Below are 14477 nucleotides of genomic sequence, written 5' to 3'. Positions count from 1 at the left end.
AATGTTGAGGCCTGAATACACCCTCAGAAGCCGGTGCCTGCTCAGCAGCTCCGGACCCATCCGAGGGAGATACTCAAAGTAGTGGACCCACGGATGTATCTCGCGGCGTGCTGGACTCCACATGGGTCCCGGTAGGGGCCTGCGACTCGAAAGTAACGGGTATCTGAGTCTACGAAAGTGCCTGAGTACTGGAGAACCGGCGACTGGCTTAGGAGAAGCTTCGTATTTGGTTTTGGACCTCGACTGTCTGTCTCTGTCCTTTTCTTTGTGTTTTTTATGTACTCCGGGTAGTCGGACTGTTATCGGACGACATTTCTGGGTAGTTAAATGTTTCCAAAATACTTTGAGGCAAAAATATACCAACGCTTAATAGTGCGTTGGTTAAATCTAGCACAAAACTGACAGCCAGGCACGTTGTGATCAGGGCCTAGGCAAGGAATACAGTATAAATGGAAATCCTTATGAGGTATTTGCTTCTCACAAGTAATACAATTATTATTTTTCTGACATCAGTATGGAGCAAAAAAAAAGTTTCCCCAACGGGGTACTTAGCTTTAGTGAAGACTTTGGTTCTGAAACTCAAAATCGAATATTTCAGGAGTCGGCCGGCACTTGCGAAATGCTTCTGCTTTGGGTACCGCGCGGCAAGAAAGACTAAAGAAAATGGAGTCGGCTGCTTGTTTTATACCAGACGACCTGACGTCATGGAAGAGGAGACAGTAACAGACGCAGGACCCAAGACTTTGGAATTCAGGCCGACTGAGGGCAACCTGCCAGCAGATTACCCAAATGTAATGACTGCAACAGTGAAACATCCTTGTGACTGGACTTGGAACATTTTTTTGAAGCCAGCCAGCTTATCCACTTTATCTGCCATCACTGTTTTAACAAACTACAAAGAAGAAAAATAACTTTTTTTTTTGAAAAGGCTAAATATAGATATATAAGAAAAAAGACTACTAGAGACTACTAACAATATTAGTAAAGACGTACCGCAGTACAGGGAAAAAGGAAAGAGAGGCAATCACAAAAAAGGGGTAGGGAGAAAGGACTACCAACAATAATAATTAAGAAGTACCTCAGTACAAGACGGAAAGAGTAAATGGTAAAAAGGAGATGTTTAATTACTTAGATTTTAAGTTTTGTGCTTAGTCAAGAAAAGGTTTGGTAAAAAAAGAACAAAATATCTACTTAACTGCCCAAGAGCTAAATTGAACAACCATGTCTTTGTGAAGCGGCAAACAAGATCTGAGGTGATTGGGAGAGAGGCATTATGGATAGTAGGGAGCTCGAGCTATTGCAACAACAGAATCTGATCCAAACCCATATGTGAGGATAAAATGAAAAGTGACATCAGATTTCACTTGACCATGACTTTTATTTTTTTAATGTAACTATTAGAAAATGTGTGTAGTACTGAAAATGGAATGATTAACTCTGTTTCAGGTTCACAAAAGGAGGATACCCAGACCTGACTGCCTTTATGGAAAATTACAAAGAAACCTCACTCATAAATATGTTGCTGCACAGAAATCAGATGCCGCAAACTCTGTTTACTGTGGAAATGTGATATATTTTTTAGCAAGTAAGTAAAATACAAAATAACATTTGAATGCTTGTACTACACGTTATTAAGTGTGTATTATTGTCTTTACTGCTAACACAACTTCCACTATCCTTACTGTGAATCAGAGACAATGCACTCAGATACAGCTACTACATGATAGCATATTGAAGGGTCTTAAGAAATTTCTTTGCCATCTGTAATTTCAGCTTAAAGAATATCAGAATGTTGCTCAATGGAGTTCACAGGCAATATAAAAATACAACTCTACTAAAATCGCTACATATGAAGTATATTATATAAACATGTACAAAGGCACTCCTTTAAAATAAAGTTTCACATTTTAATCTGTGATTACAAATCCTTAAATGTATACAGACTACAAACTGCATGTACAACTGTAAGAGTAAAGGCAATAACACAAGACCTGAAGACATGAATGCGGGTTATTCTACTCAATTCACATCAGCAGAATTGTGATAACAGCTACAATATAAATGGCATAAAATGCAAATATTTATTTTCTAATTTAAAGTAGCCAGACATCTCAGTGTACAGTGCCTGCCTGCCACCCTGCAGGAAACAGCAATCATTGTATGACTGGATTACTGTTGCACAGTGAAAACAAAGCGTTTAACATCTTTAAAAAAGAAAACCACATACACTGAATGGATAGAGAAGGACCACACAAACCTCTGTCAAGCTCAACCATCCCTCTCCAACAGATAGCTCTACAAAAACGCTCACCTGAACCTTTACCACATTAGAAGGTAATCAGAATAAATATGGCTGAGACTATCAAGCTCAGAAGGCTATCGTCTTTAATGGGAAAGAACCAAAAAAGAAGTTTACATGATTCTCACAAACCCAAATATAATGGGCATCAGGAGTAAAAGTCACTTTACAGAAGTAATACAAAGTCATACTTGATATGCAGAAACTTTTTTGTAGAACAGCAAATATGGTGTAGAAGTAGAGGATGTATCTGGAGAAAGAGAACTCAGGAACTCCTTTTCTTCAGTAGCCTTTACTTCAGAATCATCAAAAAGTATCCACTTCCCCTCATATTCCTTTAAGTTAATAAAGGTACAAGCATTATCTGAAGATCTACTACTGCTGATTTCCTTAGAGGAAGGTTCTTCATCCGTTTTTGAAATTACAGCTGAATTCCCAATGTCACGGACATCTGAATTACCACCTTTTGCTGTATTATCAGTTGAGCTCTCGTGACCAATTATTCTGGTGGAACAGACTTCAAAGTCTGATTTATTCTTCTGTCCTCCTAGAAGTCCAGTACCTTCTGCAATCTTTTTACTAGAAGCCTTTGCTACTGATGACTGGGAATTTCCACCTAATTTAAATACATCACTGTTATTACAGCCATCTGTATAGTCTGGCCTTACTTCTTGCTCATTTAAAGATTCTGACTTGACAAGGTCTTGTGCCAATAATTCAGAGATTTCCAAATTGTTGAGATCTGCTGTTTTCACATATGCCGTATAATGTCCACTGCTAATAGTAATGCCATTATGCATTACAACTGCAAATAACTCATAGTGATCATCTATTGACTTTGAGCTCCACTCTTTCAATGACAGCTTTAGAGGAGTCAGTAAAGGAGTGTTGACTTTTGAAAGACCCCCATAGCAATCGAACCTTTAAAGAAAAATAAAATTTAGTTTAAAATGCGCTTTCTATTGTAAAATGCCCAAATTCCATTAAGATTGTACTAACATGCTGTATCATACATACTCTGTCACAAACAGTTGTATACAAATTAACTTACAAGTCTGATGAAACTACAGACCACATTTTATAGGTACATTAGCAGCCATTTTTTTGTACAATAAATCCAACTGTTTTCTTCTGTGTGGTTTACCTCACACAGCACTTCACAATAGTCATGTTTTATTTGTCTTACCTCTTCTGCTTCTTAAATGTGTCCACCATAGTTCCACTACCCTCCTCCCACACATCCTTATATTCATTAATTGCTTTCCTTCTTTAAAGCCTCCAAACCTTTCCCCTCATAAGGATATGAATATGAGTTGTCAAGCAGGAAAGGATGAGGTTAGTCTTTTTGACAGATGGAGAGGAGGACAAAGAACACAGGATGGCACAAAATAGTTGGGCTCATTTCTATGGAAAAGTAAGTTTCCTCAGAGTTCATCTCTCTAGCAAGTTTATCCTGAAACCTCTTTTTTGGTATTTTTCTGCCATTCAATGTGGACCTAGGGTTGCAGCAAGAAAAGGAAGTGTGCTTAGGCAAGTAGTTTCCTGGGTACCTGGGAAGAGAGGTAAGGAAAATTTGCTTGAAATCTTGCATTATATTCCCTGTGTACTTGCATGGATTTAAAGTCTGCAACCTCAGGACCAAATAACAGATCCCTATTAAGAGTGTAATCCAATTGTTTAGCTGTAATTATCTTCAGGAATGGAATGAGATTTAAGCCATGCAAATTTTCTGATAGCAGATCCAGTAGCAGCTGCTTTGGACGAAGCTTCCACTGCATCATAACTGCACTTTATACTATGTCTTGCCACTTGGGTAGCATATCCCAAATAGAAAACAGCCTGCTGTTTTTGTTTCAGACACATCACTCAAGAATAATAATAAATATTTAGCCATTTCGGTTTGGTAATTCAAAGCATTGAAGTCCAGAATGGAAAAGGTATAAACCTTCTTTCCATAATTGTCCAGAACCTTAGTATTTCTGATGGTTGAACATTAGGAGCAGGTAAAGGTTTGGAAGGCTTGCCTGTGGAAACAGAAAAGGCAAAGGGGTCTGCCGAAAGATTTTTATATAAGAATTTCAGGTCATCCAGCACTTTATAGAACATATCATGTACCTAGGGGCTGGAAGTTGATGGCCAGGTGTAGCAAATGTGGATGCAAATGCATGCAGAAAAGCATCTAAGACTGCAGGCACAAGTGTATCAACCTCCAGTAAACCAATACCTGTTTTGCAAGATCAGACACTTGCACGGATTCCCACTCAAAATGCTGCACCATTTTTGTGATGGTTTCCCTAACAGAGATTTCCTCAACAGGTGATTTATGGGATAAGTCATCATCATTAGAATACATCTGGCTTGAGGAGTAAATCTGAGATAGGAAAGCCAGGGAATGTTCATACAAATCAGAATCTACCTCATCCCCACAGGATAGGACTCATGCTGTCTATTCTAAGAGATAGGAGAAGGTGAAGTGGATAGAAAAGGAGGTTTGAAAAGGAGGTTACCTGGCACTTGCTCACTAAAGCAATTATATAAGTCAGCACTAAAAATTAAAAGCACTACACCCTCACTCCCACCTGGCCCTGGTTTTCAATTATTAAGGAATTCCCAATATTATTCTAGCATGTCCAAAGGTCAGTTGTCAATCTCCTCTCTGGTCCAGCTGGTGAATCTGGGAATCCTGAGGCAATGTTGCAACAGCCTCATGTACACAGACAACCCTCTCCTCCTCCCAACAAATTTCAACACGTGAGAGATGCAACCATATAGCCAAACTGGAGGCTAAGCTCTCTCAACTCAGTACTGGCATAACCAGTCAGGAGGAGAAGGAAACCATACTCACTACAATTCCAGTCTCACATAGACCTACCACGACAGCAAACCAAACACAATCACACAAAAACATACTCGGAGGCTCTAAATAAAGATCTGCCGAAGCAGCAGAGACCTCCAAAGCAGACACCCAAGTAGCCGCTACCCCAAAACAAAACACGTGCAACACATCTCACAAAGCCAGTGTGCCAAACAGTCACAGCCCTTAAGACTAAACAACACACCTGATACACTTGTAATAGGTGACTCTATAGTCAGGCACACTGACGTCCCGCTCACCAGGCTGAACAAGGAGAGGGTCACGGTGAGCAGCCTGTCGGGCGCTAGGATCCGCCACATAACACAAGCACTCAGGTCACTCCAAGGCAAGTACAAACATGACTCAGTCATTGTCCATGCTGGTGTGAATGACCTGAGACGTACCTCCCTGGACTACATGAAAAGAGACATAAAGGAGCTCTCTGAGCATGTAGCCCAGGCCGGTATGACCCTGACCTTGAGTAGCATCTTAGCCTCACCAAGAATGAAGCCACAATATGAAGACAAGATGATCAATTTCAACAATTGGCTTAAGTACTGGTGTCATTCAAAGGGGATCCAATGCCTGTCAGCTTGGGATGATATGCTCGACAAGCCACGATGCTTCGCTAGGGACGGCTTGCATCTGTCACCCCTGGGCTTTCGGATATTGGCAAAGGCTCTTGCTACCCCCATAGTGCCTTTTTTAGGCAAGGCTCAAAAGACAAACCCACCTCCATAGGTATCACAAGGGATAAGAAACTAAGAGTAATGCTACTCAACGCCAGAAGTCTAAACCTCAAGATGCACACACTCGAAACTCTCCTTAGCATGGAGAACATCGATATCTGTGCAGTAACAGAAAAGTACAGTTTTGTACCTACCATAAATGTAGATGTTCGAAGATCCACATTGCTGCAGTCCTAACACTTGGGTAGTCCGCTGTCCACGGTCGGCCCGAATATCAAAGTATAAGGCTGACGTCGGTCAGGGCGCATTTAACTGACGTCAGGACGTCAGGGTACAAATGCGCATGACCGGCGTCATATCCTCAGTCTTTTCTTTGCGCCAGATGTCAGAAGACCTTAAAAAGAAAGGTCAAAACCAAAAGACAGCAAACAAATAACCAACCACCCTTGCACTAACTATATGTACAATAGATATAATACACACAATATGTACAACCCAACCCACACAACCACCTCCAAGTACAGAGGGGAAGGAGGGAGGGCAAATTGGACTGCAGCAATGTGGATCTTCGAACATCTACATTTATGGTAGGTACAAAACTGTACTACGTTCTTCATCTCACATTGCTGCAGTCCTAACACTTGGGTAGAATCCCAAAGCAGAGATAAGGGAGGATGGCTAACTATAAGGAAGCAGGAGCTGCCAAAATGCCCTGCAAAACCGCAGTGGCAAAACCAGCCCTGGACTTAGAGTAAAGTGGCAGGTGATAATGCCTAGAGAAGGTATGCACAGAACTCCAAGTAGCTGCCTCTAAAATATCCTTGGTTGCCACTCCCCTCAAAAAAGCTGTGGAAGTGGCAGTAGCCCTAGTGGAATGAGGCCTAATCCCAGCTGGAACCTCCTTGCCATGATGGGAATAACAGAAGGCAATGCAAAACCCAATCCACTTAGAAATAGTTTGTTTTGACACAGGCTTGCCCTGAGAACTCAAAGCAAAAGAAACAAACAACTGCTGAGACTGCCTGAACCCTTTAGTTCTGTCTAAATAATAACGCAACTGCCTGTGTACATCCAAAGTGTGCAAAAGCTTTTCCCCTTTATTTTGGGGATTTGCATAAAAAGTAGGCAAATGAATAGTCTGGTTTAAAGCCACACTAGAAACCACCTTAGGCATAAAGGAAGGATTAGTACGTAATGATACCCTATCCTTATGGAAAATCAAGAAAGGCTCAACTGCCATAAGGGCCTGCAATTCAGAAACCCTTCTTGCAGAGGTAATGGCCAATAAAAAAGCAGTCTTCCATGATAAATATTTCAATTCAGCAGTAGCTGCAGGCTCAAAAGGTTGTAGAGTGAGTTTCTCCAACACAAAATTGAGATCCCAAGCAGGAGTAGGAGCTCTTCGTGGGGGTCTGATATTCTTTGCCCCTCTGAGAAATTGCTTGAACAAAGGATGAGAAAACAATGGCGGGTCGCAATCATAGTGAGCTGAAATTGCTGCAGCATGAACTTTAACAGAAGAGAAGGACAAACCTTTGTCCAGTAACTCAGTAAGATATTGAAGAGCCACACTTAAATTAGGCTCAGAAACATCAAAATCTTTTGCTGCACTCCAAAATAAAAATCTCTTCCATTTATCTGCGTACACTTTCCTTGTACTAGGCCTTCTAGCTTCCAAAATCACATTCAAAACTTGTTGTGGAAGTTGAGACCTTTTATGGTTCAAAACAGAATATGCCAGGCTGTGAGGTGAAGAGAGTGAAGTTTGACATTGAGCAAATGGCTGTCTTCCTGTGACAACAGGTGTGGAATCGAAGGCAAAGGCCATGGAGGCTTCCGTACTAGACTTCTCAGTAATGGGTACCAGTGCCGAGGCCAATCTGGAGCTATTAAAATCATCCTTGGCTTGTCCTGTCTGGCCTTCAGAAGTACCTTTGGGAGGAGAGGCAGAGGTGGAAAGGCATACACATGAAGATTGCTCCAATTGAAAGAAAGATCATCCACTTTCCAAGCTGTGGGATGAAACCTTTTGTGCAAAACTTTGGCAGCTGATGGTTTAGTGGAGAAGCGAACAGATCTATGTCTGGAGTTCCCCATGACACTGTCAATTTCTGAAATACATGAGGATCCAATTTCCACTCGTGGGGATCCATAATTGCCTGCTCAACACATCTGCTAAGGAGTTCTGTGCTCCTGGCAGAAACCTTGCCTGAAGATTGAGCTGTAAACTGAGAGCAGTCTCCCACAAAATCATTGTTTGCCTGCATAGAGGATAAGAATGCGTTCCCCCTTGCTTGTTGATGTACCACATGACAGTTGTGTTGTCTGTTAGAATCAACACCTGTCCTGGAAGAAGGAATTCCTTGAAAGCTATTAATGCAAACTGGACTGCTAACATCTCTTTCATGTTGATATGTAGATGTTGTAGTCTGACAGGCCACTTGTTTTGTATCCATTTTCCATTCAGATGAGCTCCCCAAGCTTTGTCTGAGGCATCTGTCGTTAAAATCTGACTTGCCTCTGGCCGGGTCACAGAGAGTCCCTTGTTTAGGTGACATTCCTGAGCCCACCACAAAAATTCCTTCTGAATGCAAGGTATTATTGGAATGACAGTGTCCAGATCCTGGCAGTGCTGTGTCCATACAGTTTTGAGATACCATTGTAGCTTCCTCATATGCAGTTTGGCATTGGGAAGCACCAGAATACAAGATGCCATGAACCCTAAGGCTTGAAGGACTGTCCTTGCAGTCAGCCCGGACTGATGAGATAGTTGATGGAAGTAAAGGGATAGACTCTTTTGTTTGTCCGGGGTTAAAAAGGCCATCTGGGCTGCTGTATTCAGTCTCACACCCAGAAAGCACATGTCTTGAGAGGGTACTAGACTGGACTTTATTTCGTTCACAGAATACCCTAGGCATCTTAGCACTGCTATCACATACTCCAAATGACGAAGAAGCTCTTCCTTTCCTTGAGCCAGAATCAGGCAGTCGTCCAAATAAGGATAGATCTGTATTCCTTTTAGTCTGAAGAAAGCTATCACTGGAGCCAGAACTTTCGTGAACACTCTGGGCGCAGTAGATAAGCCAAAGGGTAATGCAGAGAACTGATAGTGAGAAGTCCCAGCTCGAAAACACAGATACTTTCTGCAACTGAGTCTGATAGGAACATGAAGGTAAGCCTCCTTGAGATCCAAAGTTACCATCCAATGATCTTTGCCCAGCAGAGGTAAAAGCTGCTGCAACGTCAACATTTTGAACTTGGGAATGTCCAGATAAGTGTTGAGGATAGATAAATCCAAAATTGGTCTCCACGTGTTCCCCTTCTTCGGTACTAGGAACAGGCGAGAATAAAATCCTAGGCCCACTTCTGGCAGAGGGACCGGCTGTATGGCCCCTAGTTGGAGCAACAGAGAAACCTGTCTGTGAGCCTCTATTCTTTGTTGAGGAGGAACGTCTGGCATGCCTTTGAAAGGAGGCAAGGTATGGAAATAAAACCTGTAGCCGTGGTGTATGATATCCAATAACCATCTGTCCTGGGTAATTAAACTCCAATTTTCTTTGAAGAGTACCAACCTTCCTCCCAAAGGTGCTGCCAGACGAGCAGGCTCTGGCAGCTGAAAAGGTAGGTCATTGGGTCTGTTTACGAAAGGACTGACCCCTGCCCTCACCCGAAGCCTGTGCAGGAGAACTCCCTGTTCTAGGCCGGAAAGAGCCCTGAGCTCTGCCCTTACCACGTCTAGATCTACCCCTAGACTGGGAATCATAAGAAGGATACGTCCACCCCTTAGTAGGCCAATTTCTACTAAACTTTGGAGGCTGGACTTGCAAAAAATCTTTAACAGTCTGCATAGATTTAGCCTTGTCTTCCATTTTCTTTAAGACTGTCTCAACAGGAGGCCCAAACAACACGTCAGATTGTAAAGGAGCATCTAAAATCCTTGTTTTAACATGTTCAGACAAATTCTGATCCCTCAGCCAGGCGTGCTCGAAGAACAGTCCCAGTGGCAGCCACCCTAGACGAGGCCTGTACAGCATCAAAACCACATTGCAAAGAATGCTTACCCACCTGTTCAGAAACATGGACTAAATCTTGCAACTCTTTACAATCAATACCAACTGCCAGAGCATCAACCTTAGACTTCAATTGTGAAAGGAGATAGTTTTGGTATTTCAACATGTGAAACCGGCAATTCAGAGCCCTTATAGCAAGAGTGGAAGAAGTATAAACTTTCTTTCCCCATCTATCCAAGGCCCTAGCCTCCTTATCTGTAGGAACCGGATTTTTAACAACAGAAGCCTTAACACCCTTAGGCCCCTGGCTAACAGTTTCTGGGTCTGCCCTAGGACTTTTAAACAGATACTTGTGAACGTCAGGTACCCTGTAATACCTATCCGGTTTAACAGGAGCAGGAGGTAAAGAATCAGGATTAAGAGAAGCCTCTGTAAAAACATCTTCCACTACATCCAAAAGAGGAGGTATAGCCAAAGGCCTCTGCTGGGGTGAAAACAGAAATTCCCTAAGCCTTTTCCTGGAATCAGAGAAGTCCTGACCTTCCCACTTAAAATGCTCCCTCATGGAATGAAGAGTTTCAGAAAAAGAAAAATCCTCAGGAGGAGTAGCAGAAGGAGTAGAATCATCCACATCAGAATCAGAATAAGGAGAGTACTCCTGCAAGTCTTCAGCCGAAGACTCTGAAACATCTGAAGCTTGCTCAAAACCCCCCAGCTCAGGCTCAACCCTAGGTCTCTTAGCAGGAGGGGGCATAGAACCCCTAATCAAAGTAATCAAATCTTCTGCCATTTTAAGCATATGCTTCTTGGGCATAGTACCTGAAGAGCTAGGGGCAACACCAACTGAAGCTAAACCTGGCCTGCCCTTGGGAGAAGCCTTAGTAACAGAAGGAGAGGGCCTAACCACCTTAGGAAGGGAGGGGAGTATAGTAACCTGAGAAGCCCCCTCAGCCTGACTTGCCTCCTGAGAGGCCACATCTTGCAACAATAAAGTTTCACTCTGTGAACACAAAGAAATCTCCGGTGGAGCCACCGGCTCCACCGACACCTCTAAAGAACCGGCGTCCGGCACAGACGGTTCTTCTAGCCTAGGCTTAACTGTCTTGTCCTTGCGCTTCTTCGAGGAAGCGGCGGAGCATCCGACGGCATTTTATAATTGCACCGCTTCCCAAAGACTAACCTTGCACAATCCAACCTTCTCTTAATAGTGCGTTTATTAAATCTAGCACAAGAGCGACAGCCAACAACGTCGTGCTCAGGCCCTAAGCAAGGAATACACAAAGTATGATAATCTCTATGCGGTATCTGTTTCCCACAAGAAACGCAATTATTAACTTTTCTGACATCCGTAAAATGACTGAGGCAAGAAAAAAAAAATATTCCCAACGGGTACTTAGCCAACTTTGAACTCGGTCTGAAACTTCTAAATAGAAAAATCTCAGAACGCCAACCGGCACTTGCAATGCTGCTTCTGCATCGGACCATGCGGCAAAAAAGACTGAGGATATGACGCCGGTCATGCGCATTTGTACCCTGACGTCAGTTAAATGCGCCCTGACCGACGTCAGCCTTATACTTTGATATTCGGGCCGACCGTGGACAGCGGACTACCCAAGTGTTAGGACTGCAGCAATGTGAGATGAAGAACATCCTGGTTCAGGGCTCCCGAGAGCACCCCAGCACTACCAGGTTATACCTCATACTATGCTTTTCGGCCCCAAAACTTGGACCGAACCACAAAAGGAGGGGGAGTATCGATATTCAAAGATACCCACACCTCCAGGTTGGTGGCAAAGCACGAAGCATCAGAGACTATCCATGTGCAACTAACAGTGGGTAAAACTGCCTTCCAGTTTATAGCCTGCTACAGACCACCCTCCCAAACCCAGGAACCCCACTCGGCCTTCCTGAGAACACTGGAAAATATGAAGGTCTCTCCAAACACCATTATACTGGGCGACTTCAACTACCCAAACATAGACTGGGAGCATTACTCTAGCTCCAACACCCTAGCCCAAAGGTTCCTAGAATTTATAAACTCAAATGCTATGGAACAACTTGTTACCACTCCCACAAGAGGGGAAAACATACTGGACCTGATCATCACCAACATGGGGACTCTATCCTCCAGACCAGAAGTGTATCCCTCACTGGTAAGATCAGACCATAAACTAATCTCACTGGATAGTCACATCCCGACCCCACCCCCTGCCCAGAAAACCACAGTGAAAAACTTCTCTAAAGCAAATTTCACACTCCTCAAAACTGAGGTGGAATCCTTCAAAGCCCCCGGGCCTGTGGAAAATACGACCCAGACCGCAGAATCCTTTATAAACGCATTTTATGAACACCTTCAGGAATGCATGAATCATGCGATCCCAAATAAAACAAAGACCCAATCCTCCAAAGGCAGACGTCCTGTCTGGTGGACCCCAGCCATAAACAAACTATACAATAGAAGGAGGAAGCTACTAAATGATAGAGCAAAATCCCAAAAAGGGAAGGCATCACTGATCAGTATTAGCAAAAAACGACGGGCACACATAAAATTGTCTAAGGCCAGCTTCGAGAGAAAAATTGCACAGGACACTAAGGATAATCACAAGGCTTTCTTTAGTTATGTTAGGAACCTGGGTGGTAATTCCCAGATATGCTCAGAATTAGTCCAAAATGACAAAAAATACACCGAACCCACAGACATTGCCAACATCCTAGCTGACAGGTTCAGCGCAAACACCCCCCCCCCCACCAAAAGGGCAAATATCTATCCCAGCAGAGTGCCCTCTCCAAAGCAAAAAACACAGCATCAATGGGACCAGACGGTGTCCCGGGCTGCGTCCTACATGAACTCCAAGAAGAGCTAAACCCAAACATAAAACTACTGTTCAATCTCAGCCTTACTACAGGATATGTGCCCAAAGAGTGGCGTACAGCAACAGTGGTCCCTCTCCATAAAGGTGGTGCCTCAACGGATCCTGGAAACTATCGCCCCATAAGCCTGACTAGCTTGGTCTGCAAAGCTATGGAAAGGATCATCATGGATCTCATAAATAAAGATATTGGGGACCTACAGACACTGGATCCTACCCAGTTCGGCTTTGTTAAGGGCAGATCCTGCCTCTTAAACCCGGTTGATTTCTTTGAAACAGTCACCAAGGCCATTGACGAGGGGAAGGTGGTCCGCACAGCCTACCTGGACCTCGCAAAAGCCTTCGATACAATACCCCACTCGGGCATTATAGATAAGCTCACCAGCTTAAATATAAACCCCTATGTCACTAGATGGATTGCAAACTGGCTCAAGGACAGAACCCACATGGTTAGAATTCCTGGAGCCATGTCAGACTCCAAACCAGTTACAAGTGGTGTCCCACAAGGCTCAGTCCTGGGACCTCTCTTGTTCGGTATATATTTCTCGGAGGTACAGGCCAACACGGAAGGACTGTGGCTGACCAATTTCGCAGATGACTGCAAACTGGCTCCCATAATCGACTCTCCAGCCGACACAAGCATCCTCCAAAAGGGCCTCATAGAAACAGACAACTGATGCCAGAGCCATGGCCTCAAGCTAAATGCCAAAAAGTGTATAGTCATCCCTTTGGCAAAACAAAGTGCCCACAAATTACCACATAGGTGGTAATCCATTATGTACAGAAGAAGTAATTAGGGACCTGGGGACCCAAGTTGATAGCAATCTCTCATTTGACAACCATGTGGCCAAAGTGGTTAGAAAAACATTTTATATAGCCCACCTAATCATGAAGGGATTCACATCTAGAGCAGGGGAGGTCATCGTGCCTCTTTACTCATCCCTCATCAGGCCCATAATTGAGTACAATGCCCCTTTTGGGATGTACCTTACCAGACACCTGCAGCAACTGGAAAGACCCCAAAAGTACCTCACCAAGAGGATCAAAGGGCTCAAATAGATGCCATATGCTGCCTGGTTAAAGAAACTCCAGCTTTACTCAGTGGCATACCGCCTGTTCAGAGGCGATCTGTGCCTGACGTATAAAGCAAAGTCCAACCCGGAATTAATGGACATGCTGCACTTCAGAAAATCCAAATCCCATCGAGCTATGCGCTCGAGAGACTTGAACCTCAGCACTGAAATAAATAGGACATGCTGGAGGGACAGATTCATAACCCAGAGGCTCCCTTCACTCTGGAATAAAATCCCAGTCCAGGTTAGGCAGAGTCCCTCATTGACTCTCTTCAAGAGGAATCTTGATGAGTGGATGGGAGATCGTAGGTTTACCACGGGTATCACTTCTGTGTCACTGTTAAGACAGAGGCACAGTATACTAACCTCGAAAAAGGGCATATCAAAATAAATTTAAAATGGGTGGCGAAAGCCAAACACATTCTGGCTAGGCTTATAAATGCCCTAGGGCAGATAGCCTAGTATGAACCTATGAAACTTGAGAGCCAGAATGGACTTGAGAAAATTCTATCAATTTTTTTCTGGGTCTTCTGAGAAGAGGAAAAGTACAGTTTTGTACCTACCATAAATGTAGATGTCCGATAGATATGCAACTGCAGTCATAACATATGGGTTGTCCTGCCTCAGGCAGCCCTCGGTTGGCCGGATTCCAAAGTCTGGGTCCGACGTCGGCTGATGTCGC

General features: G+C 43.5%; 1 protein-coding gene across 1 annotated transcript in view; it reads right to left on the bottom strand.

Annotated features, from left to right (window-relative positions):
• Positions 1-1552: 1552 nt before the first annotated feature.
• USP1 (ubiquitin specific peptidase 1) overlaps positions 1553-14477 on the bottom strand; it is a 1001653-nt gene continuing 988728 nt past the window's right edge. Inside the window, exon 8 of the mRNA XM_044086802.1 lies at positions 1553-3220. Within this exon, the coding sequence (XP_043942737.1) occupies positions 2485-3220 (736 nt within the window). The 3' untranslated portion in view covers positions 1553-2484. The remainder of the gene's footprint in view (positions 3221-14477) is intronic.

This window comes from Protopterus annectens, chromosome 10.part0 (assembly GCF_019279795.1).
Source record: "Protopterus annectens isolate FY-2018-M chromosome 10.part0, PAN1.0, whole genome shotgun sequence".
Lineage (NCBI taxonomy): Eukaryota > Metazoa > Chordata > Ceratodontiformes > Protopteridae > Protopterus > Protopterus annectens.
The sequence above is the reverse complement of the archived record's forward strand: the minus strand, read 5'-3'. Positions and strand labels throughout refer to the sequence as shown.